The sequence below is a fragment of the Colletotrichum truncatum genome (genome assembly GCF_014235925.2).
Source record: "Colletotrichum truncatum strain CMES1059 chromosome Unknown Contig_0003, whole genome shotgun sequence".
NCBI classification, from domain to species: Eukaryota; Fungi; Ascomycota; class Sordariomycetes; order Glomerellales; family Glomerellaceae; genus Colletotrichum; species Colletotrichum truncatum.
The window spans coordinates 2,331,580-2,353,179 of NW_027222400.1; the positions used below are offsets into that span (position 1 = coordinate 2,331,580).

The 21,600-nt window shown below is 53.5% G+C and overlaps 6 protein-coding genes across 6 annotated transcripts; 3 read left to right on the top strand and 3 right to left on the bottom strand.

Moving 5' to 3' along the window:
- Positions 1-594: 594 nt before the first annotated feature.
- On the top strand, positions 595-1,548 carry CTRU02_205530 (HMG box protein; the record flags this gene model as incomplete). The annotated part of the gene is made up of 2 exons (XM_036722830.1): positions 595-1,062; positions 1,144-1,548. 2 exons carry the CDS (start codon positions 595-597, stop codon positions 1,546-1,548), a joined length of 873 nt encoding a protein of 290 aa, XP_036585727.1.
- Positions 1,549-2,051: 503 nt separating this feature from the next.
- Positions 2,052-3,554, bottom strand: CTRU02_205531 (uncharacterized protein; the record flags this gene model as incomplete). The annotated part of the gene is made up of 1 exon (XM_036722831.1): positions 2,052-3,554. The coding sequence occupies one exon, from the start codon at positions 3,552-3,554 to the stop codon at positions 2,052-2,054; it is 1,503 nt and encodes a 500-aa protein (XP_036585728.1).
- Positions 3,555-4,196: 642 nt separating this feature from the next.
- Positions 4,197-5,415, top strand: CTRU02_205532 (c-3 sterol dehydrogenase c-4 decarboxylase; the record flags this gene model as incomplete). Its single annotated transcript, XM_036722832.1, has 2 exons — positions 4,197-4,694; positions 4,774-5,415. 2 exons carry the CDS (start codon positions 4,197-4,199, stop codon positions 5,413-5,415), a joined length of 1,140 nt encoding a protein of 379 aa, XP_036585729.1.
- A 1,101-nt stretch (positions 5,416-6,516) lies between these two features.
- CTRU02_205533 (rho GTPase activator) lies at positions 6,517-10,233 on the bottom strand (the record flags this gene model as incomplete). The annotated part of the gene is made up of 4 exons (XM_070204567.1): positions 6,517-6,972; positions 7,040-9,060; positions 9,113-9,809; positions 9,871-10,233. 4 exons carry the CDS (start codon positions 10,231-10,233, stop codon positions 6,517-6,519), a joined length of 3,537 nt encoding a protein of 1,178 aa, XP_070061671.1.
- A 4,290-nt stretch (positions 10,234-14,523) lies between these two features.
- On the top strand, positions 14,524-15,460 carry CTRU02_205534 (cytidine and deoxycytidylate deaminase zinc-binding region; the record flags this gene model as incomplete). Its single annotated transcript, XM_036722834.1, has 6 exons — positions 14,524-14,595; positions 14,715-14,801; positions 14,864-14,918; positions 15,067-15,105; positions 15,198-15,369; positions 15,436-15,460. 6 exons carry the CDS (start codon positions 14,524-14,526, stop codon positions 15,458-15,460), a joined length of 450 nt encoding a protein of 149 aa, XP_036585731.1.
- Positions 15,461-15,843: 383 nt separating this feature from the next.
- CTRU02_205535 (phd finger and bah domain protein) lies at positions 15,844-21,066 on the bottom strand (the record flags this gene model as incomplete). Its single annotated transcript, XM_036722835.1, has 5 exons — positions 15,844-17,303; positions 17,356-17,752; positions 17,810-19,652; positions 19,714-20,197; positions 20,277-21,066. The coding sequence occupies 5 exons, from the start codon at positions 21,064-21,066 to the stop codon at positions 15,844-15,846; spliced, it is 4,974 nt and encodes a 1,657-aa protein (XP_036585732.1).
- Positions 21,067-21,600: the final 534 nt, after the last annotated feature.

Here is a 21,600-nt window from a genome sequence, read left to right on the forward strand (position 1 = left end):
TTCGTTAAGTGATGGTCGGGAAGGTATGTAGATGAACTGGGGGTTGCTGTGCTGAGCTTCGCGTCCCGTGGGTGCCTCTGCTGGCCGCTGCTAAGTGCTGCACTACTGCTGGCTGGCTACTGCTGCGTCAGGGTGGTGCCTAACAAATGGGGCCACCACTTAAGGTGGACTTACCGAAACGGGTCAGCTTGGAGAGCTGGTATAGCGAGAAAGTGAGGAAAGTACTGGGTACTTCCCATTACGATCTAGTATGTGCTACCACCTCGGTACTCGCTACAGGGAAGCTCCAGGGGTTGTGGTAAAACACAAGGAGGTAGACCAAGGTCAGGTCGCATGCTCTCAGTCCCTCGCTCGTCATTTTTGTGAACACCACGGACGGCACTTGCACCGTCAGATCTTCCGACCACTCCGTTTCCTTACAGCTGCTCTGTTCCTATCCGGAACGTCGCTCAGGAGCCATTCTTCCAACTTCCCCCCCTCGATTCGCCCTGTCGAGTGAACTCGAAATACACAAGCGAAACCATCTTCAACCCAGAATTTCAGCTCAGGTCGAACAACTACAAGGAGCCCCCACACGCCCAGAAACTTCACATTATGTTGACAGCAATCGGTCGCGCAGCGGCCCAGCGCCTACTCCTCCGTGCCGCACCATTGGCTATCCCGCGATCTCAACTCGTAGTGCGCGTCGCATGCCGCGCATTCTCTACCACCCAATGGGCCCGTTTGCCAGCCAAAGCCACTTCTTCGACCACTACGACGAAGAAGGCCGCAGCCCCCAAGAAGAAAGTTGTTGCAAAGAAGCCCAAGGCGAAGAAGGCCGTCAAGAAGCCAGCAGCTAAGAAACGGGTTAAGAAGGAGCTGACACCTGAGGAAAAACTCAAGCTTGATGTTCGGGCGTGGAAGAAGGCGGCGCTGCTCACAGAGCCTAAGCTCCTGCCTGCGACGGCGTGGACAGTGTACTCCTCACAGCAGAACAAGAGCCAGTCATGGAACGTTCCCCTAGCCAACAGAATGAAGCAAATCTCCGAGGATTTCAAGAACTTGTCCTCATACGAGGCCCAGGTAGGTGGTTCTTCGCCTTGGAGGATTCTTTTTCCGACATTTTGGAAGTACAACAGCTGATGTCCTTTGTTATGAACACAGCGTCTGCAACAGACGGCCGAGGAGAACAAGCTTACCAACAACGCCGCGTACAAGGCTTGGGTGGAGTCTCACACGCCTCAGGAGGTCGCCGACGCCAACCGCGCCCGCGCGCGCCTTCGCAGTGCCAGGGGAAAAGACGTGCCGCGCGCGATTCGCGATGAGCGCCAGCCCAAGAGGCCGCAATCAGCGTACACAATCTTCACTGCGGCCCGGTGGGCCAATGGCGACTTTGCCGGCCAGCGCGCCAACGATGTATCCAGGAGACTAGCCGACGAGTGGAAGAACCTTCCGCAGTCCGAGAAGGCTACCTATGAGGATTTGGCGAAGGCCACGGCTGATCGATATGCCCGCGAAACACTCAGCGTACTGGGTCGTACCGTCAAACGATCTCAGTCACCCGAGTAAAGAAAAATGTCTCTTTACTTCCTGGAGAGGGCTGAGTGGACTTCAACAAATTGAATCGCATCTGTGCAGGGGTCGCAACTTAAAGTAAACTCCGCCTGATCTGCATTCGCAATTAGCTGGGCTGGCCGTGTACGAAGTGAGAAAAATGAGGGTGACTGTTAGCGAGGCCTGTTGCTTTCTTGTACCACTTATACATCATAGGGGTTCCCTTTTTGTTATCTTTTGTTACCACTGGTTCGATTCTCAGAAGACAGCGCAAAGTCCCCTTGTTAAAGTCCAGATACCAGATATTGGAATTTTGGCGACAAAACTAGAAGTCAACTTGCTCCCTGTGTGCAAGTTCCCAGCCGTCAACATGATGAAATCTTGTATAACAAAAGCATTTGAGAGCTGTATCCAAAGTCCTGATTCTGTACCACCCAGCCAAGGAAGTCAAAGAAGCGCCTCGCTAACACAACACGAACAATAACGCCAAATGATGCACATCGCCCTTCTCACCAACCCTAGACAACATCCTCGATGCTGTCCCCAGACTCGGAGTTCTCATGGCCGTTGGTGATGACAATTACATCGCCGGCTCCATCCACCCACCGAGCAGTATCCGTTTTTAACGCCCTCTCGCTAGCCAGATAAAGAGCAAGATAGATATGTCCAACAACGTGACCCCAACAGTAAACCCTCAGCCATGACCAGTCTTCCGCACGTTTGCACCAGACACCCCACCCCGCAAAGCCTTCAAGGAGGTAGTCCGTAAGAAAGTGCCACGCCCGCTCGCGTAGCGTCGGCCGCCAACTGGACCAGTCAAGCAACCAATGCCCTCTCTCGAACGGCCTTAGTTCGCGCATTTGTTCTGCGGGCCGGAAACGTTTCGAGAGGTTGAGCTGGCGAGCAAGCTCTCTCAATTTTGGGGTCAGAAGGTCATCAGGCGTGAGCTGGGTGCTAGCGACAGGTGGTCCCGTAGGATGGATCTCAGAGCGTTCGAGGTAGGTCAGATGCCGCTCGTTCGGAGGACGGATTGTGCGGTAAAAGTTACTTGAGGCGGTAGGCCCAACATCCGAAGTGCTTCGTGTTATTAATGACCTTGACTCTGAGATCGGGGCAGAACGCTTATGCCGTTTGGAAGAAAGTGGTGGTTCAGAACCTGCCCGGGACGGCGAGGAGGCCAGTGGTCTCTTACGTGAAGGCTGGCATGGCGTGTCTTGGATGATCTGACCCAGCGGAGAGCTGCGAGTTTGCGGCTGCTTGAAGGCCGGGAACGGAGTGTTCAGGATGATATTCTCTGCTGAAGACGCGGGACCGTGAGGGATCTCGTCAACAGCTGTGGGAGGATCACTTGAAGTGACAAGAACAACCTGCCCATCGTCCTCTTCCTCGCTTCCATCCTCACCGTACCCGTATTCTTCTTCTACTGGCGCTTCGGACACTTGATGCCGGCCTTGTGGCTGTGTCTGTTGGGAGCTTCCAACATTTGGACTGTCGAACTGGCATGCCAAGTGCTCAAACAGGCGACTTGGAGATGAGAACTCAGCTAGGCTGATATCGTTAACAGGCTGTGAGTCCCCAATGACACTTGGGGGAGCTCTCCAGCTAGCCTGAGAAAGTTGTGTCTGTACATCTGGCTGTGATGAGGGGACTACATCCAGGACAGGCCTTCCTAAGCCCGGGGAGTTGATGTTATCCAGCACACTCCTAAATGATAGCTGAACGCTCATGAATGATTGCTGAGGTGATCGATTTGGTCTCGGGGGCGAAGTATGCAGTTGGGTCGCATCGCTGCTCGGAACCAGGGCGTGAAACGTAGTCGACTGCGAAGCAACTGGCTCGGCCTGTGAGCTTGGAATGACAGTGTTTGCACCGCCCTGTGAGCGTTCATCCAGTATCTTTGTTCGGCTCGCCGGATTAAAGTCCAGATATGCTTGTGCCAGGGCGCGGTAACGCGCATCGTCGACAGCCCTGCATGGAGCTGTGACGTGCACTAGGATCTCGACATTGTCATTCGTCTCCATGACGACCATAGAGTTGTTTTAGGCGCGCTCATTTCATATAAGACTTGCTTAGCTGCAAATTATGATGGAAGTTGAGCAATTATGAGTTTTGAGAGGAGAATCCAAGAATTAGAAGCCAAAAAAACCCCGTGTCCTTTGAATGGTTATGGCCCAGAACATCTGGGTTGCAGCAATTGAGTTCGTCAGATTGAAGATGAAGCCTCAGAAGCGCGACTGAACGCCATGGAAGTCGCATAGTCAGTGCACTTTTCGAGGTGGGGCAGCTGTCCCCTGTACACCTCATGTCGCATTCAGAGACCGGGGGTGATGGCCCGCAGCCTAAAGTGCAATTTAGCGTCGCTGAAGAGCTCAAGAAAGTCTCTGTACCAAGGGCCCTTAGGGCCCCCTGCATGACGGACACGTACCCGGTACAACGCTGTCAATCGAAGATTCAAACCACAGCAGATTGGCCCATCCACGCCAGCTTTCGTGCGTCTTTACCCCAGGATCCTCCTCAACTCAGGCACTAATTAGAGACAGACACACTCCAATTCTTATTTTTTCCTCCCTCTGACCCTTTTGCCGCATTCCGTTCCAACCTTCCCCCGCCGACGACTCAGCCAACTCAAACTCCTTCACCCCCGTCCAGAGCCGCATCCCAAGATGTCGTCAGTCAGCGAGAAACCCCCTGCGCCCATCGACCTAGGCAAGGTCCTCGTCGTCGGCGGCAATGGTTTCCTAGGCCACCACGTCGTCAACCAGCTCCTCGCTGGTGACCGTTGGTCAGTCTCTTCCGTTGCTGTCATCGACCTTCGCTGCGCCAACAACCGCAACGCCGGCGCGACCTATCACGAGGCCGACATCACCGACACCGACAAGATCAAGTCGCTCTTCGAGGAGCTCAAGCCTGACGTTGTCATCCACACCGCCTCACCCGCGCCCCAGGCTGACAGCGCCGTCGCCAAGGACCTCTTCCGCCGTGTCAATGTTGAAGGCACGACCAGCATCATTGCCGCGTGCCAGGCCGCCTCTGTCAAGGCCCTTGTCTATACTTCATCTGCCAGTATCATCAGCGACAACTCGAGCGACCTGATCAACGCTGATGAGCGGTGGCCTGTCATCCGCGGCGAGCAGCAGACGGAGTATTACTCTGAGACCAAGGTACGTCGCTTACAATGACTTGAACCATTGGGTTCGTGAAAGAACATAGCTAATATGGCCTCTTTCTTTCCCGCTTCAGGCCGCCGCAGAAGAACTGGTCCTCCAAGCAAACCGCCAAGACCCCTACCCCCTCCTCACAGCCGCAATTCGCCCCGCAGGCATCTTCGGTGAGGGCGACACCATGCTCACCCACCAGCTCGTCAAGATCTACCGCGAGGGCAAGACGGGCGTTCAGCTCGGCGACAACAATAACCTTTTCGATTTCACCTACGTCGGCAACGTGGCACACGCCCATCTCCTAGCCGCCCGCCTCCTCCTCGCAACGGCCGCCGCCTCCACGCAGCCCCTGGACCACGAAAAGGTCGACGGCGAGGCGTTCCTCGTCACCAACAACAGCCCCATCTACTTCTGGGACTTTGCCAGAGCTGTCTGGCGCGCCGCCGGTTCCGACAAGGGCACTGAGCACGTCTGGTCGATCCCCCGCGAGATCGGCATCGTGTTGGGCTTCTGCTCCGAGGTTTTCTTCACCATCATCGGCAAGCCCCCCATTTTCAACCGCCAGCGCAACATCTACAGCTGCATGACGCGTTACTACAACATCAACAAGGCCAAGCGCCTGCTGGGCTACCGCCCCATCGTCAGCCTGGATGCCGGAATCAAGCGGGGTGTACAGTGGTTCCTGGACCAGGAGAAGTCGGGTAAGGTCAGCATCAAGGCATGAACGGCGAGACGTCAGGGCTTGGAGGAAGAGTTATATGATGAACGGCGATGCGTAATCAGGAGGTTTCACGTCCGAAAAGTGTGTTTTCGTATATACATTTACACACACACACACACACACATATATATTTATATAACCCCACTGTAAAAGGGGACTAATGTACGCCCATGTGGGCCATTTCACGAGCGAGCAACCGACTTCAACAGCCCTTCACCCTCCCAACCAACATCTGGATTGTGGTAGACATAAGTAGAAACCCAGTAGCATAAGCACACGAACCGACGTTGGAAATCATCTGGAGAGAAACCTGCAGGCGTTATTCGCCCTGTCCAGTTCGCAATTTTGCGAAGCTACCTGGTTCTTTCGCCCTATCCGAGCTACACGAGAATAAAATAAAAAGAGGTACTTCTTGTCACCTTCTACAGCCCTGAACCCCCAAGGCAAAACAGGCAACTTTTTTTTCCTCTCATCAACCCCTCACACCTGTCGCCTTTCTCGAAATCCTCACAAATGTAATCCGACATCTCCCCCTTCAAGAAACAGAAGCGAAGCAAGCTATAGTAGGTCTCGCGCGCAAGCCAAGAAACCGAGGCTTCTTTCAGCTCGAGAGAATTAAACAGCCCAGCCAGTCATGCCCGTCGACTAGTCGATGAGCCCTATAGGCCTTACTCCAAACCAAACCTCCAAGCCAAAGCCAAATAAAGCCAGACCACCCCCTTCCTATAAAGACGACCAAACGTGTCGTGAAAGACCAGCAGACCGCAAAATTCCCTCATTTCATGGTCCGATGCTTTACTCTCAGAGAAGCCAAGAAGTCAAGGGTTCGAAAAGTTTTAATAGAAAAGAACTCGAAAAATTCATTCATGCCGCCTTGTCGTGAGTAGAAGTAGCTGAACAAAAGGGAAATCTTTTTGTCCTTTTGATGGAAAAAGGGTTGGAAACGCCGCCAACAATGCATGAATATGTGACTCTCAAAACCCAAATTGCAGTTCCGATAAGAATGCGTAGGTAGTGGTGTGAAGCCAGTTAAGCAACACTCTCTATCGCGCACACACACGTTTGTGTATGTATGTGTGTGAGCCCGTCATTGATACGACTGGACTATATATTTCCGCCGACACCGACACCACCGTTCTGACGTCCCCAGGCCGCGGAGTTGCGCCACTCTCGTTTCTGGGCGTCAGTAGGGCCCTCAGTATCCGAGGATTCAAACTGGTTGCCGTAGGGCGAGGGATGGCCGTTCTCTTCCTGTCCTCGCCATCTTTGGGGTGGCGTGTTAGGATGAGGTTGGTTATTATACACGGGAATAGGCGGCTCCTGCACGGGGCGGACGCTGCTTTCTTGCTGTTGCCACAGGGCGGGGTCGGTCTCAACCCGTCGGGGAGGTGGACGAGTAGAGTTGTCTGGCCTGTTAAAGGCCTCGTTGACTTCGCCATATCCTGGCCTTTGACCAATGCGGTCCTGGTAGCGCTTCAAGATGTCCTTGGTGGTAAGGTCAACACTGTTGCCGCCAAACACAAAGGGATCATTCACGAGATGCATCAGCTCGTCAGGAACCTGTGAACCTCGGTTAGCAACGTACATTTTTTGATGTCTGGGAGAGGGGGAAAAAAAAGAGGCTTACCAGGCACATCTCTTCGATATAAGTGATCATGTCCTGTACGGCAACAATGGCAAACATAGGATCACTGTCCAAAGCAGGCGCTTTGTTGCTGCTGTAAAGAATGTTGGGCGCAATGACCGTCGCCAGGTTCTTAATGTCCATTCTGGAACCAGCCTCCTCGTCAACTTGGTGGAAGGATCCAGCCCACTTGAGGAAGCAGAACAAGATCTCCAAAGAGTCTCGGTGAGCCTTTGGCAAAAGACAACAAATGAGATGAAGGTACTGCTTCCGCTTAGCATCGTCTTGAATTTTGGCAACTGTAATCCAAAGGCGCTGGAGCTTGAAGGTCAACAGAGGGTCGGGAAGCTCGCGCAGGTAGCGCTTGAGCAGAGCAGCAACTTGGACCACAGGCTGGTCCATGAAGCTGATATTATCGCATCCCTCACGGTCGATTCTCTCCACAAGCTCGGAAAGTTTCTTGATGTTGCCATTCTTTCGGAAGACACCCTCTACTGATAGATCCATCTTTCTCATCGAGGAGATGATATCATCGATGATTGCGGGGATTTTGAGAGTTCCGGGCCCCACACCATCCGTTGATTCAGCACCATCTTTCTCGATAATGACTTCTAAAGGAACACCAAAGATGCCCTTCTTCTTGACGTTCTTCGGCCTATCGTTCTTGAAAGCCTTACCCAAGTTCTTCCAGAACGTTGGTTGCTTCCTGGACTCAATGAAGCTTAGGAGCTCATCAAGACTGAACTCGGTCTCAACCGCAGGATGAAGAGTCAGAACTGCCAAATGTCGAACGATGAAGTACTCTAAACCCGAGAGTTCTGAGAAGTATTTTCTTCCCATTCGCTGAGGTAGTGGGTCACCTGCCCGGATTTCCGCCTCTCTGCCCGCAGACTGTGATCTCTGATGGCCGGTAGGGTCGGTCGCCGGGGACCGAAAGAGCTCTTGGCGACCGGGCTTATACTGCTGCTCCTTGACCTGCTCTGCCGCGACGATTCTCGGGATGTCGTCCAGTGTCAGGGCGTCCTGATGGTTGAACATCTTGTCTGTGGTCCCTTCGTCGTTTGGGCCTCTATCCTCGACGATTTGAAACCCCCCTTCGCCTCGTCCCCGGTCCTCGCCGGCCGATCCCGGGCGGACACTGCGCCCCTCTGGTCCGTCCATGATACGCGAAGTTCTGGCCTTTCTGAAACTAGACGACAAGTGCTTGTCGAGTCGGGTACTTCTCAATCGGCGAACATCATTCAGTGTGTTCTCGTATGAAGACTCGCGATTGTGCTCCCGTTGGTCTCCAGCGTACGATTTGGAGCGATTATCAGAGTTTAAGTAGGGTGCTTCACCCGGGGCCAGAGATCGAGTACCATCGCCTGGGCCATAACCATCCGTGTTCTGGTCATCATTCTGCCGAGGCAAGGCACCGTTGCTTCTCAGAATGTCCAACAATCTTGCGAGTGCCACCTTCAGCAAGAAGACATATTGCTGCAACTTAGTAACATATTCGAAGGGGGGCATGCCCTCGCTGTTGACGCCGAGACAGTTATTGCACCAGACTGTGTTGTCAAAGGCGTTGTGGCGCGCCTCATCCAACTTGCGGCCAAGTTCCTTGCTGCAATTTGAGCAGTTGACGCAAGCGATGTGCCACCGCCTTTCCGAGTTCAGCGCGCACTCATCCTCAACTGATTTGTTGCATAGCGCGCAATGGTCCGAGTCCTTAGCGGCCAGTCGTGAATTACCGGTGATAGATTGCAGGGTGTTGTCCTCGGCCTTCATCGCGTCTAACTCGCCAAGGTCGTCGAGGAATTGGTAAACGCCCTCGGAGCTCTTAGACTCTTTTTCGAGGCGCAGCGCTCCCTGCAGGCAGATCCGGATGAGAAGTTTAAGATAGTGAGCTAAACCGGTGACAAGGGACAGCAGCTCCTGGGTAACGCCAAGCTTCCGAGCTCCTGTGTCCTGGGTCTTGGACAACAAGGAAAAGAAAGACACTATCTTCTTGCACAGAAGCTTGGCTTCCCGTCCGTACGACAATCCTATTTCTAGACAGTTAGTAGTAATTGGGGAAAGATGCAAGATGCAACACACCCTTGAGCTTCAGCTGATCCATGGAATAATCCAACCGATCCGCGGATTGGAAAAGTATTTCAACATGCCAGATGAACCTCTTGGCGACAAGCACACCATCCATGTAGGCACCATTGCTCACATGCAAAAGCATGTCGGATATGCAGGCGGCGGATGACTCCTCGAAGGTGGATAAAACACTCCAGATACGGTAGACCTTCTCCTCCATGCGCTCTTCCTCCTCTCTAATTATGTCGCGAGTGGCGGGGTCATCGCTCTCTTGGGGTATCTCGGGGGTTTCGTTGGGTTGCGTAAGTCGTACGTTCCAGAATTTGTGTATCATGTAACACTCGGGATGCCAGTGTTGATTCTGGCCATTTCTAAAGATCTCCACGAACTGCTTGAGGATTGCAGTCTGACAGCCGTTGCATCGTTGCGCAAACTGAGTGGAGTAGTGATAGTGACAGTAGACGTTGCCATCATGCTCGTAATAACTGTCCTGAGCTCCAAAAACGGTAGGGCACAAAGAGCATGTGAAGTGGTCGACGTGGTACTTGCGGTCGAGTGCAGTGATGTAAGAGCCGCGCAGAGCCCCTCCACACTGGAAACAAAGCAGGCCAAGCCTGCGGAAATAATCCGTCTCACACAGGGGGTATTGCCCATCGCCATTCTCGTCATCGACGGGGAAGAATTTGGAGGCTACAATTTGGCCGCAGTCCTACAAGAACAATTAATACTGGAGAGGTTGGAAGACGCAGGGAACAGCGTCAGCCACTTACCCGACATTTGAAGCAATCCAGATGAAAAGTTCCATCCAGTGCGCGCACGAATTGACCGGTCAGCGGCTCCCCACACTTTTTGCAGATTCTCTGTTGGCCGCTGGCTGACCGCCCACCTCTTCCCTTGGATCTGCTGCGTTCATCGCTCTGCCGCGACTCACCATCTCTGCCCTCCCTGCCAGGCGTTCTTGGGCCTGGTGAGCGCGAGTGGGAGTGCTGTTGGGAGCGATAGTTGCTGTTGTCAGGAGTTCTTCGTCCTCCTCCATTCTGCCAGCTTCGATCACCAGGGTAGGCGGGATCGATAGGGGCGGGGTGGGCATACAAGCGGTCGTCAGGCGCCCCATGATCGTAATCCGACGCCATGCTGCAGTGGTCGATCCGTCGACTCTTGTCACTGATCGTGTATTCGGTTGCAGACTCTCAGCCAGCAGTGCGGATTGGATTGCAATGCGGCCCGTCAGCCTCGAGTGTCGGACGTGGGAATTGATAGGAAATTATCGGTCGGCATCAGCTGGACCGTGGATTGGCCGGGGTTTGGGGAGATGAGTATGTACTGGGGGGTGGCCGAGAATGAAGAGGAGGGTCGTCGTCGCACGGCGGCGGTATCGTGCTGAGCAATGCTAAATAAGTCGGGTAAATGAATGGTCGGCAGCTACTCGCGTGACTGGCGGGCGACGGCAGGCCACGTCGCTGGGCACTGGGCTGAAGAGAAGGATGGCGGTGGTGGAAGATGGGTAGTGACAGTCAGGATTAGACTGGGAAGTGAACCGGTCGAGGGACTCGCATTCGGGGTCGGGGGTCGGGTGAGGGTGAGAGCGGCCTGAGAGTGCACCCGCTTGCTGTGAGGGCGTGGGTGCAGGTGGTGAGGGTCGGGGGATGGAGACTGGGTCGGGGTCGTCGAGGTTAGGTTGTGGTTGTGGTTAGGTTGTCAGGCCGTACGGGACGTGTATTGGCTTGCCTGTGGCAGTGGAGCAGGGCGAGGTTTAGAGCTGAAATCAGCGACCCCAACACGGGCAGGAGGACCACAATGCTGACAGCGGAGGAAGGAGACAGCCGCCAAGGCAGGAACAGGAATTGGGAAAATCACAAGGACGCGCGAGACAGCCCAATGCGAGGCGATGCTGCAAAAAGGTTTGTACTTGTGGTGTGCGCTGGCAGACTGACTGCGGGGGAGGGAAGGAAGTGCTTCAGCCTAGGGCCAGAGCCAGTACCAGAACCAGCGCCAGCTGAGGAAGGGGAAAAGGGGCCGGGCTCAAGTAGATCAAAGGAGTGTGGGCGAAGGCGCGAGAATGGTTTTGTTGTGAGGCGTTAGTTGCTGGCCGTAGGGAGATTTAGTGTGGGCTCGATCGGCTGCACCCAAAACTTGAGCGAATCCCAAACCTGGCTGTGCAGACAGTGGCCTTCTTAGGCGGGGGCTTTCTTGGATCTTGCAGCGGTACCCGTAGGCAGGTGGGAGGAGGGGAGGGAGGGGAAGGAAATAAGGTGCTTTCCTTACGTCCTCTTGCCCCAGTGCAGGTTCAGGAAGAAGGGGGGGAAAAGACCAAAAAAAAGTCACAAGTATAGATGTTGGTGCACCATCTCACAGCCGTACCTTGCCATGCGTTGACCGTGTGTCAGTGCCAAAGTAATGTGAAAATAAGGAGAGGAAAAAAAAAGTATGGACGGACGGAGACAGGCCGCGGTAAGGCAAGGCATACGGGACGGGAGTGGGAGATTTGTCTCCTTGTGTTTTTCTTGGGGGTGCAAGGAAGGCATGCTAATTACTCCTCACTGCCGTAAGGCGCTAAGAGGGAGATCGTCGTCTATATGCACTGTTTGGGTTCTTCAGAGAAGAGACGCTGGGCTTGTGGCGCTCAGGAGCATCCTACGACAGTTGATCGAGAGACAAGGTGATTTATTGTAGTTTGACAGTAGTGTAAACATCGCCTCGCGCGAAAGCGACTATGAGGTCGGGACAGAAAATGCATGGTGCATATGTCATGTTGTGAAGCCGTCAGTCACTGCGTCGTCTCCTGAGATGCCAGCAATAGTATAGTAATGCCCTCCCACTGAGGGGAAACGACGGATCAGCAGAGCCCAAAAGGAAAAGAGTATCCATCATCAATCAATGCTTTGCTGGGGCTTTCATTGGACCCTTCGCCTCGGCGGGGACGGGGCACTTTCTCTCACTGGACCTGCCCTGCTAGACGGGACCCGTGGTGATGGGGGTGCTATTTACAGTGGAATTACACGGCTCCTGGCAGGACGAGGAAGTGGGCCTTACCCCCAGGCTTTGTCCACCTCGAGTCTCTATTGGCGCTTCAGCCGAAGAGTCAGGTTGACGTCGGTGCACGGTCCACTGCAAGATGCCCAGGCGGCGAAGAAGGGGGGGTGGGCTACACTGCATTTTTGGATGCTTGGCCGAGCAGGCGAGGTTACCCTTCTGCGGCCGTCCACCAGGAGATGCCCAAGCCAAATCAAACATCAGATCACCTGCCCCGTCACGTGGGTACATCGGGCTGATTTCCGGGTCTGTCCAAAGGTCTCCCCTCCTTGGGATGATCTCGAAACGGGACCCACCAAATTTTGATATACGAGTTTACTTTAGATAAACGCCGATGCAAGCCTTCGGGAGAAATTGGTTCCAAAGTAGCACTGCTACTGTAATCTGTTGATCCCGATGCTCCTGCTCCACCTAATTGATCCTCGTCGCGAACTTCAGTCCTTCGCGTTCGCCATCCTTTTCTCCTTCGTTTTTGTTTTCCGATCCTGCTGTTTCCTACTTGCATCCAATGTTCCCGTCTGACCGCATATCGTTCTGGCTTTTGTTGTCCGATGTTCGGTAGCCGGTGACCCGGATAACTTGGTACAAGCGCTATCATGTCTGATCAAGCGTCATCCCCAGGTTTCGTATCCGATGTTCGGCCATCGAGTGTCTTGGAGGCTCAGCTGAGGTCATGAATTGAGGCAAGAGACTATTTGTCCAGGCTACAGTGAAGCGTCATTCTGTAAGATCTTGTACTTTGGTGCCTATCCCTGTTGGTGTTGCTGGAGCCTCAATGAGTCTATCTTCGGTGACATGCAACCACTATCCGTTCTAGTCCAAGTTCTGAATTTTAGGTGCCGCATTTCTTGCCGTCAACTTCACGACACCACTCAGTCTTCTTCATCAAGCTACAGGATGAATGCTACACTACCATCGTGTAACATCTGGTACACAACAGGGTGTTTGCGAGGAGCCAGAACATTCATTTGCTGCAGACAGAATTTGTCGAGGTACACCTTATTCCAACACCGACGTGTTAAAGTCACTGTAATGAAGAAATTCTTTTACGGCTCATTTCTTGTATGAACAAATGACCAAAGCAAGTAGTGTCCGACGACCGAAAAGCAGTAGTAGATCTAGACTATCCGTCATCCTGCCAGGGCGCGCGGGGCGAACCAGCCCGTGCCCATCAGATGGGCTAGGATCTGCCCACCTGGCATGAATCTAGTGTATTGGCGCAGCTAAATGAAAGCTACGTAGAAAGAAAAAAATTCCCTATGCCATGGAGGCGGCCGTTGCTATTTAGACCAAGAGGAAAGAAAGCTAGGTAGACGGAAAAGGCTTGCGTCAGACGTTCGTTATCCCAAACAGTAACTAAACCCTGTGTCATCATTATGTTTCTGGCGAATTTACAGATCTGAATCTGTAAGTCTGGAGTGATTCAGGGCCAAGTCACAAAATGCCAACCAGAATGGGTTCATGCCGCTGTGTCACCTAGCCGACTCCGCCTGTCTTACATGGCACATTAGAAACAGTTCTCTGGGGAATGGGGATTCAAGAGGTCCTTCTATCAGTCCAGAACACATTCGTTGCCTAACTGGGTTGTTCGTTTTCTTTTAGGTTGTCCTTTTTAGCATCGAACAATGCAACTTCGTGACATTACTATTACTATACCAGCAACTAGCTTAGCCATAATGCCCAATGTCAGACCAACCTTGATATTCCTACGGGGAAAATGCTCAGACAAAGTAAAATTGAAGAGTAACAATCATGAAAACTCAATAATCATTCATGTCGCTACATCCACCGTGAGTGGCAAACTTGACTGCGCCAACACAGACAGCAACATTTCACCATCCCACGAGAACGAGCCGCGAAACACACACACTCCCGTTCAAAAGTCCAACAGGCACAACACACAAAAACCGCAAAGATGCAAAACCACCCAAAAGATCTAGCTTCCCAATGCCATCTAGAGCCCATTTCAAAATCACCTCATAAAAGTTCGCATAAACCCCATCAACCGAAGCCCAAGTGGAGCAGCACTGATAAGGGGTATTCCCAGATCCATAGTCATCCGCCACTCATTATCTCCGCCGGCCAAAACCCGTACCCGTTATTCGAGTCCCTTTAGTAAACACCCTTAGCGTCCCAAAAGAGCGAGGGGGCGAGAGAAAGAGACAGAGAGGAGATTTTCCCAATTTCCATTTCAGCAAGGAAAGAAAAAAAAAAAAGAAAAAAAGACCACCCGGCATAACTCTGCAAATACAATCCCCGTAGTGATTTGATTCAAGTTGATAACACGATCCATCTCGCACGCACGCACTCAGCTACCCCACCCCCACCCGATCTTCTCGCCAACTCCCACAAAACCTCGTCAATCCCTACACGAAAACCGCACACGCACGATGAACGACGCCGAGGGCCTGGCTATTGCAATCGAGGAGGCCAAGATTGGCGCTTCTGAAGGCGGTGTCCCCGTAAGTGCCAAGACAACCCAAATCAATGCCAAATTGCCTCTTTGCCCCCTCCGGAAGGCGGAAACATAAATCCATGTTTACGGGAGAGCAATCAACATTTGGCTTACGCTCATCGCCAGATCGGAGCTGCCCTCGTCTCTGCGGACGGTAAGCTCCTCGGCAGAGGCCACAACCGCCGTGTCCAAATGGGCTCAGCGATCCACCATGTCAGTGCAATTATTCGAAACTCTCATATTTGGAATACATGTGTGATTGACACCAGCGACAGGGCGAGACCGACGCCCTTTTCAACTCGGGCCGTCTGCCGGGCAAGGCGTACAAGGGTAAGTGAAGAAGAAGAAGAAGAAGAAGAAGAAGAAGAAGAAGAAGAAGAAGAAGAAGAAGAAGAAGAAGAAGAAGAAGAAGAAGAAGAAGAAGAAGAAGAAGAAGAAGAAGAAGAAGAAGAAGAAGAATGGCTGACTTCAAGGCCAGGAAGCACCATGTACACGACACTCTCGCCCTGCGATATGTGTAAGTCCACTTCTGATGGCTTTTTAAGAGAACTCATGACCGCGCCATTTCCTGCTTCGCACTGAAGCCTTACTTACAGAACATGCCCCCAGGTACCGGTGCCTGTCTCCTTTACGGCATCTCCCGCGTCGTCATTGGCGAAAACAAGACGTTCCTCGGCGGCGAGGAGTATCTAAAGCAACGTGGTGTCGAGGTTGTCGTTCTCGACAACGCCGAGTGTAAGGCTCTTATGGATAGGTTCATCGCCGAGAAGCCCGAGGTCTGGTAAGTGATCACATGCTCACATCCCGTGAGCTGGGCTTGAGCTGGGCTTAGTTAACGCATGGTCAGGAACGAGGACATTGGCGAGGAGTAAAGTACTTAAAAGTAATGATTGATTAGTGGGAGCTACGGGTTAAAAAACATCACTGGACTTGTACAAAACATTGTTGATTGCGGATCTAATGTCAATGTCATTTCCGCTTCTATTCAACAGCTTGTGTCTAACAAAGGTGCATCGTTGCACGAAACAAGCCACCCACGACTGGCGTCCCAACAACTTTTTAACTATTCACTATCATAACATTTCAGGGGTCGAGCATTACCTGAAATCCTCGGCGCTCCGATAACCGTCTGTTCTACATAAGATATCCCAGAGGGCACTGGGCTGCAAGCCACTTTCCATCTTCAAGTAATCAATGCAGGCCCTAGTCACACCCCTATGAGAATCTTGAATGCCCGACTGTTTTTTATTACCCTCTAAGAAAGCAGGTTGCGTAAAGATGGGCTAGTGCTGGCGCCCGCAGGCCGGGGAGGGTCATTTGCCGGTCGCATGCTGGGCGTCCTCAAAGGACCTCCAGACTCATGTGCAGGGGGGCTGCCGTACGGTGCTCGCTGAGGCAATAGTCCCTGGGAGAAAGCATCGGGGCCTCGCGGGGCTGGTCCGCCGTTGGGCAATCCGTGAGGTGGTGCGTGAGGGCTTTGCCGATAGGGGTGCATGTACGGTGATCCGTGAGACATGGGACCTGCCATGAGGGGGGAAGGCGGCATTCCGCTGTGTGCTGGCTGGCCAATATGTCCATTTGGGACGGCCGTCGGCATCGGAGGGTGTGGCGGCACTGCCATCGGCGGAGGACGCAAAGTTGACAGAGGCTGGAACGGCGGGTGCCGCTGCGGGGGCGAACTGTGCTGTGGGGGAGGGCGGCCGTGCCAATCCCCATACCTCGGAGCTGGCGGAGGGGGGCCGTACGGCCCGGGGCCTTGGTGAGGAGCAGGTGGAGGGATGGGTGGTGGTGCCGGTGCCGGTGCCGGTGCCGTTTGAACTAGCGGTGGTGCTGTAGGAATAGCTGGGGGAGGCACTGCAGGCTGCGAGACAGGCGCAGGCGGAGGAGCTGGGGCCGCAGCTGGAACCGAAGCTGGGACCGGCGCTGGGGCCGGAGCCGGAGCTGGAGCTACCCAGGCATATGATGACAAACTGCGTGCTCTCGCCTCTGGCCCAGTCGTTGGAGGACTTCTCAAAGGTGGAGGCGGTGCGGCGAGGGCATGATGCGGCGGAACCACAGGGAGGGGGGGAGGTACTAATCGCGCCGCTTCTACAATTGGAGAAGGGTCCTTTGGTGGATGCGGATTGGGCTTCCGCTTGGCTTTACGACACTTGTGACACTGAAATTTTCTCTGCTCCACGAACTTCTGAGCCTCTGAACCGAGACTTCCGTAGTGGCCGTTCGTGAGTTCTCGCTCGTCGGAATTCTCAATCGGCCACCACTTGAGACTAACGTCAATGCCGCAGGTAATGCAGATCTTTTCTCCAGCTTGGTGGTTGTTTGGTGTCTCACTGTTTGCCGTATGGGAAACACCATTAACAGGAAGCGTGGTGGTTGAGGCTCGTCGAGCGCCTGGCGTGAGCGGAACACCTCCCATTTTTGCAGCATTCGTCATGAGGTTGGCTTTACGGACTGTGCCGGTTAAGGTCAGATCTGCCTGCTTGTAGCTCTGCACATAGAGTTGAAGGGCATTCAAGCCGTCTTCGTTGACTATGTCATGCATTCGGTGGACGATCGTTTTAGTCGGCACATGCTCTTTACACCAGACTGTAGCCGACATGACGCCACTCTCACCATTGATGGTGACAAGATTGAATTGATCCCTGCGCGATCCTTTGACTGGCGTGATGTCAAACCCAAGGAGGTAGCCTTGCTGGCGAGCACACTCGACGTGAACTAGACGCAACTGTTAGCAAGCTCCTTGACCAAACTTCCCATTAAAACCTACCAGGATTGCGGCAGTTGTGGCAGGCGACACATGCACCACCCTTATGACCACAGGCCTTGCAAACTTCGTCATACCTCACGCGAGGGATAGAAGGAATGCCCTCTGATGGGCTCAACGCTTTAGCATTGCCAAACTTGACCTCAGGTGTCCAGACCGCACAGGTGACATGTACCCAATTATTGTCGGCAGTACGCTTCAAGGGTTCTCGCGGATTAACTGGTCGGTTTGTCTCCTCCTGTTTTTTCCTGTAGTAGTCTGCCGTCTTCTGTGCTTGTTCACGCTCAAGTCTTTCACGTTCCTTTTCTTTCTCCGACTTCTTCTTCGCCACAGAGGCCTTGGGTGGCTCGACAAAGTCATGCTCCGTATGCTCAATGGGGCACAAGACACACTTGTATTGCTGCAGAAATGTCAGCATGATGAGACTCATGGTGAGGAAAAGTGGTTGACAACTTACAATTGAGACTTGGGGGCTCTTGTCATTGGCGCACATATCGCAAATCCACTTGCCGGGATTTCTGTTATCGACAACTCCATAGCAGTTGCGATGAACAGTCATTCGGCATTCCCTGCAGGACAGATGCTGATCTCCCAGGGGCTCCAACTGGCTGCAAACCGCACAGGGCATCGTACGAGGTTTCGGGATTTCGGGTGCCGGCGGAGGGGCAGGTTTCTCTGCAGCCTTCTCCTTCTTTTTCGGGTGACTCGGAGCGGAGTCGGAGGCCAATGATTCTGAATCTCGGTCGGGAGCAGCTCCTTTGAGCTTCTTCCGAGGGGGCTCGCTGGAAGGCGCTGCGGTAGCAGCAGTAGCCGGCTCGGGAGGGTTGACAGGCGGAGGCGTATTCCAGTACGTATGCATCTCCTTCGCAGCCTCAAGCTCCTTGAGGAGCTCCTCATCCTGCCGCTTTTTCCAGGCTCGGCCACCAGCTTGTGCGATCTTCTTAGCCACCTCATCAACGTCTTCCCACTGGATAGCGTAGCGTCTCCAAAGCTCTGCGCACCTCCGGCACAGCGCTTGAATGTATTGTCCTCCCTTATCCTTGTTTGAGTTTTTACCCGCGGCCTCGCTGACCGGTGTACCCGAAGCATTCGGTGCCCTCCTCCACTGTCGGGAGTATTTGGTGTGGCAGAATTTGCACATAAAGCCCTTCTTCTTGCTTTGCGCTTTGTCTGCATCAAACGCTGAATCGTCTCCATCGTCGGCGATATCGTCTTGCAGTTTGCTTGCAGCCACCTCCGCCTTCTTGGCCTCCTTCTTGCTTTTTCTATTCTGAAAGTTGCCCCAGATCTGCTTGCCCTGGGGTGTCTTTTTCCAGGTGTAGTAGTACCGGACGATAGTCCCTGGTGGGACTGTTTTGACGTGTCGCTTGACTAGGTAAAGCTCAGACCCGTACTTGCCAACTCCCTCTTCAAACTTTTTCTGCTCCGTAGCTGTTAGATCTGGCTCCTTGAAGGCTGCCTTTTCAGTTTCGGCAAATAGCTTCAGTGCCCGGTCTGCATTGTAGCCGCTGTTGAAATAGGTTTCTAGGGCCACATCGTGAAGGTTGGTCGAATTCTTGGGCAAACCGAACTTGGGCGCCATTTCTTCTGCCTTCTCCATGTACTGATCCAGCTTTTCTTCCCATCCCTGGTTCTTGTCGGTGTCTGGAGGCGGCATCCAGATTCGAGTGGATGTCGCATTCGGGTCGTCACTGTCGCAATCCTCTCCTCTCGCCACATAACCTGGCGGCTCATCCTGCACCCATTTGGGACGGTTTTCGCGTCGTGATTTCTCGGCTTCCAAAGCTGCTTGCGCCTCCTTTGACAGCTTGGGATCCTTCTTACCCGCCCTCTTAATCTCCAATGGCTTCTGATACTGCACTGGCTGACCGGGCCAGGGAAGAACAGTGGCTTGGTGCTTTGGACCAATGCGGGTGCTTGCACGAGGGTAGATCCTGTCGTCGTAGTCCAAGGCGTCTTCGGGCTTGCAGTGCATTCCGAGATACCGCCAAGGCCAGAGACTTGCTTGGTAGATTTGCTCTGCAGTACCGGTACGATGCGGATCATGGTCGTCGGCGGGACTCGTTCGCTCGGTGTCGATTTGCATCTCATCGTCATCATCGTCGTACAAATCGTCGTCGTCGTCGCCAGCGGGATCCAGCAGATTAGGCGTGTGGCGGGCCTCCAACTTCCGTTCCTGAGCGCGGCTGCATGCAGCACAGGACCACGCAAAACCTCTTGAAGGCTTCTTCAGCAGCGGAGGCCTGACACAGTTCATGTGATATGTCTTCTTACAAACAGCACAGTCAACGGAGTCATTGCTGTTACTCAGTTAGCAACCCCAGCTATCAATCAGAAAGCGACATGCAAGGGTGGACCAACCTTGCACAGTAGCCGCTGCATCGCTTGCAGAGCTTCACCGCGCTAGTGAACTCTTTTCCGCGGCCCTGCTCCACAATAACGAATTTCCAGCGCTCATCCAGCACTTTCTTAACCCTCTCGGGCACGTTCACGATGGTTGACGTGGGAATGAGGTCGTAATTTTTCTGAATGTAGCGGTCGTACAGCTTTTCATACCAGAAGCAATCTGACGTCTTCCGGTACTCATCCATGTTGGGAATTTCGGCCTTGTGCAGGATTTGGCACTTGCCACGCAGAGCCGTGAGAGGGCTAATGTCAGAATGCATTGTCGCAAACACCAATCTGGTGTCGTTGACCTTCTTGCCAATGTCTTTGGGTCTGTAAAACCAATTGATCCGAAGTGCGTCCACTGGCTTGGTGTTGTCATTCTGTGTGTGGAGAAACTCCATGATGCGACCTAGATAGTAAGGCTCGCCTGGGGGTTCACACACGAGATAGACGTTGTCTGTGATGCCGATCAGCATGCCACCCTCCCCAAAAAACGAAATGCGCATAAAGATGGGTGTGTTTTGTTGGTGTCTTACCATTGGGTGCTAGTACGGTCCCGTCATCCGCCACTAACTTTCCATCCTGGGGCTTCGCACCGTGATTCTCAAAACTGAGCATGTTCGTCTCTGCATATGAGCTAGCGTAGGGGCCCGACGCGGCTTTTCGCGATGCCACCGTGCCAGCGCTGGATGATGTTACCGATGATGCCTGGGCCTGAGAAGTCGCAGCTTGCGAATTGGCCTTGCGCTTTTTGGTGGGCTGGGCTGTTCCGGTTGAGTTTGATGTTTGTGTAGTGGTCGGAGCTGGGTTGACAGGCTGCGCATCCTTGGCGCCGTTCTGGGAAGAAATTGACTTGGTATCATCGGATGTGAGAGCTTTACGGGATGAGCCGTTGGGGCGCGCGGGCTCCGGGATGGAAGTCGCTGACACGTTACTGTGACGCGCCGACTTTTTGGACTCTTGATCCTTCTTTTCGGGGTAGTAATCATACATGTCGACGTCAATGTCCTTGTCCTCGGCATAGTTGGGACGCGACGATCCAGTGCGGTTTCGTGAGCGTGTCCCATAGGGGTTGGCAGCCTCCATAGCAGCGTCCTTGGCAGCCGGGTCTGAACCCGATGAAGATGACTTTGTCATGGGTTGGGATGTGTTGCGAGAAGCAGCGTCAACGTCAGTCTGGTTTCCTTTTTGTGCAGCGACGACAGCCTTGGACGTCGTTGCACCCGACGTCGAAGGTTGCGCGGAATCTGAGGCGTCTGGTGCGGACGGGGTGGTGCTGGCAGATTGGTCGTCAGAGTTGCTGGCATTTTGGGTTTTCTGCGCCATGGTTCTGGTGGCTAGCTGCGCGATGGCAGAAGGCAAGAATGAAATCGTCAGGGCCCTTCCCGCGGATAGTGAGGAGCAAGAGGGCCGACAGATCGAAGCTCGTCTTTAGAAGAACGACGGCGAAGGCCCCCAGCCATATGATGACGGATCGAAGGAGGAGTTGGCCGCTAGTAATCCAGCACGATGAGCGACGACGAGGTGCGGCCCATGAGACAGCTAGGATTCGTAGATGGGCTCGACTACCGAGAGAGAGATGAGAGCACACGGATGCGGATAAAGTCTTGATGTTCTTAGAGGCTGTTGGCAAGAGGCGTCGAAGGGGTAAGATACGAATAGGCGCAAGATATGGACGTGAATATAGAGGGGGGAGAGAGAGAGAGAGAGAGAAAGGGTGTGTGCGCGCGAGAGTGTGTGTGTGTATTTGTGTGGATGGTATGTAGATGAGTTGATGAGAGTGAGTGAGTGAAGGGTAGGAAAAGGGACTGGTGAGGATAAGTGAGGAAAGGTTGGCTATGGGAGTGACAAAAATGAGAA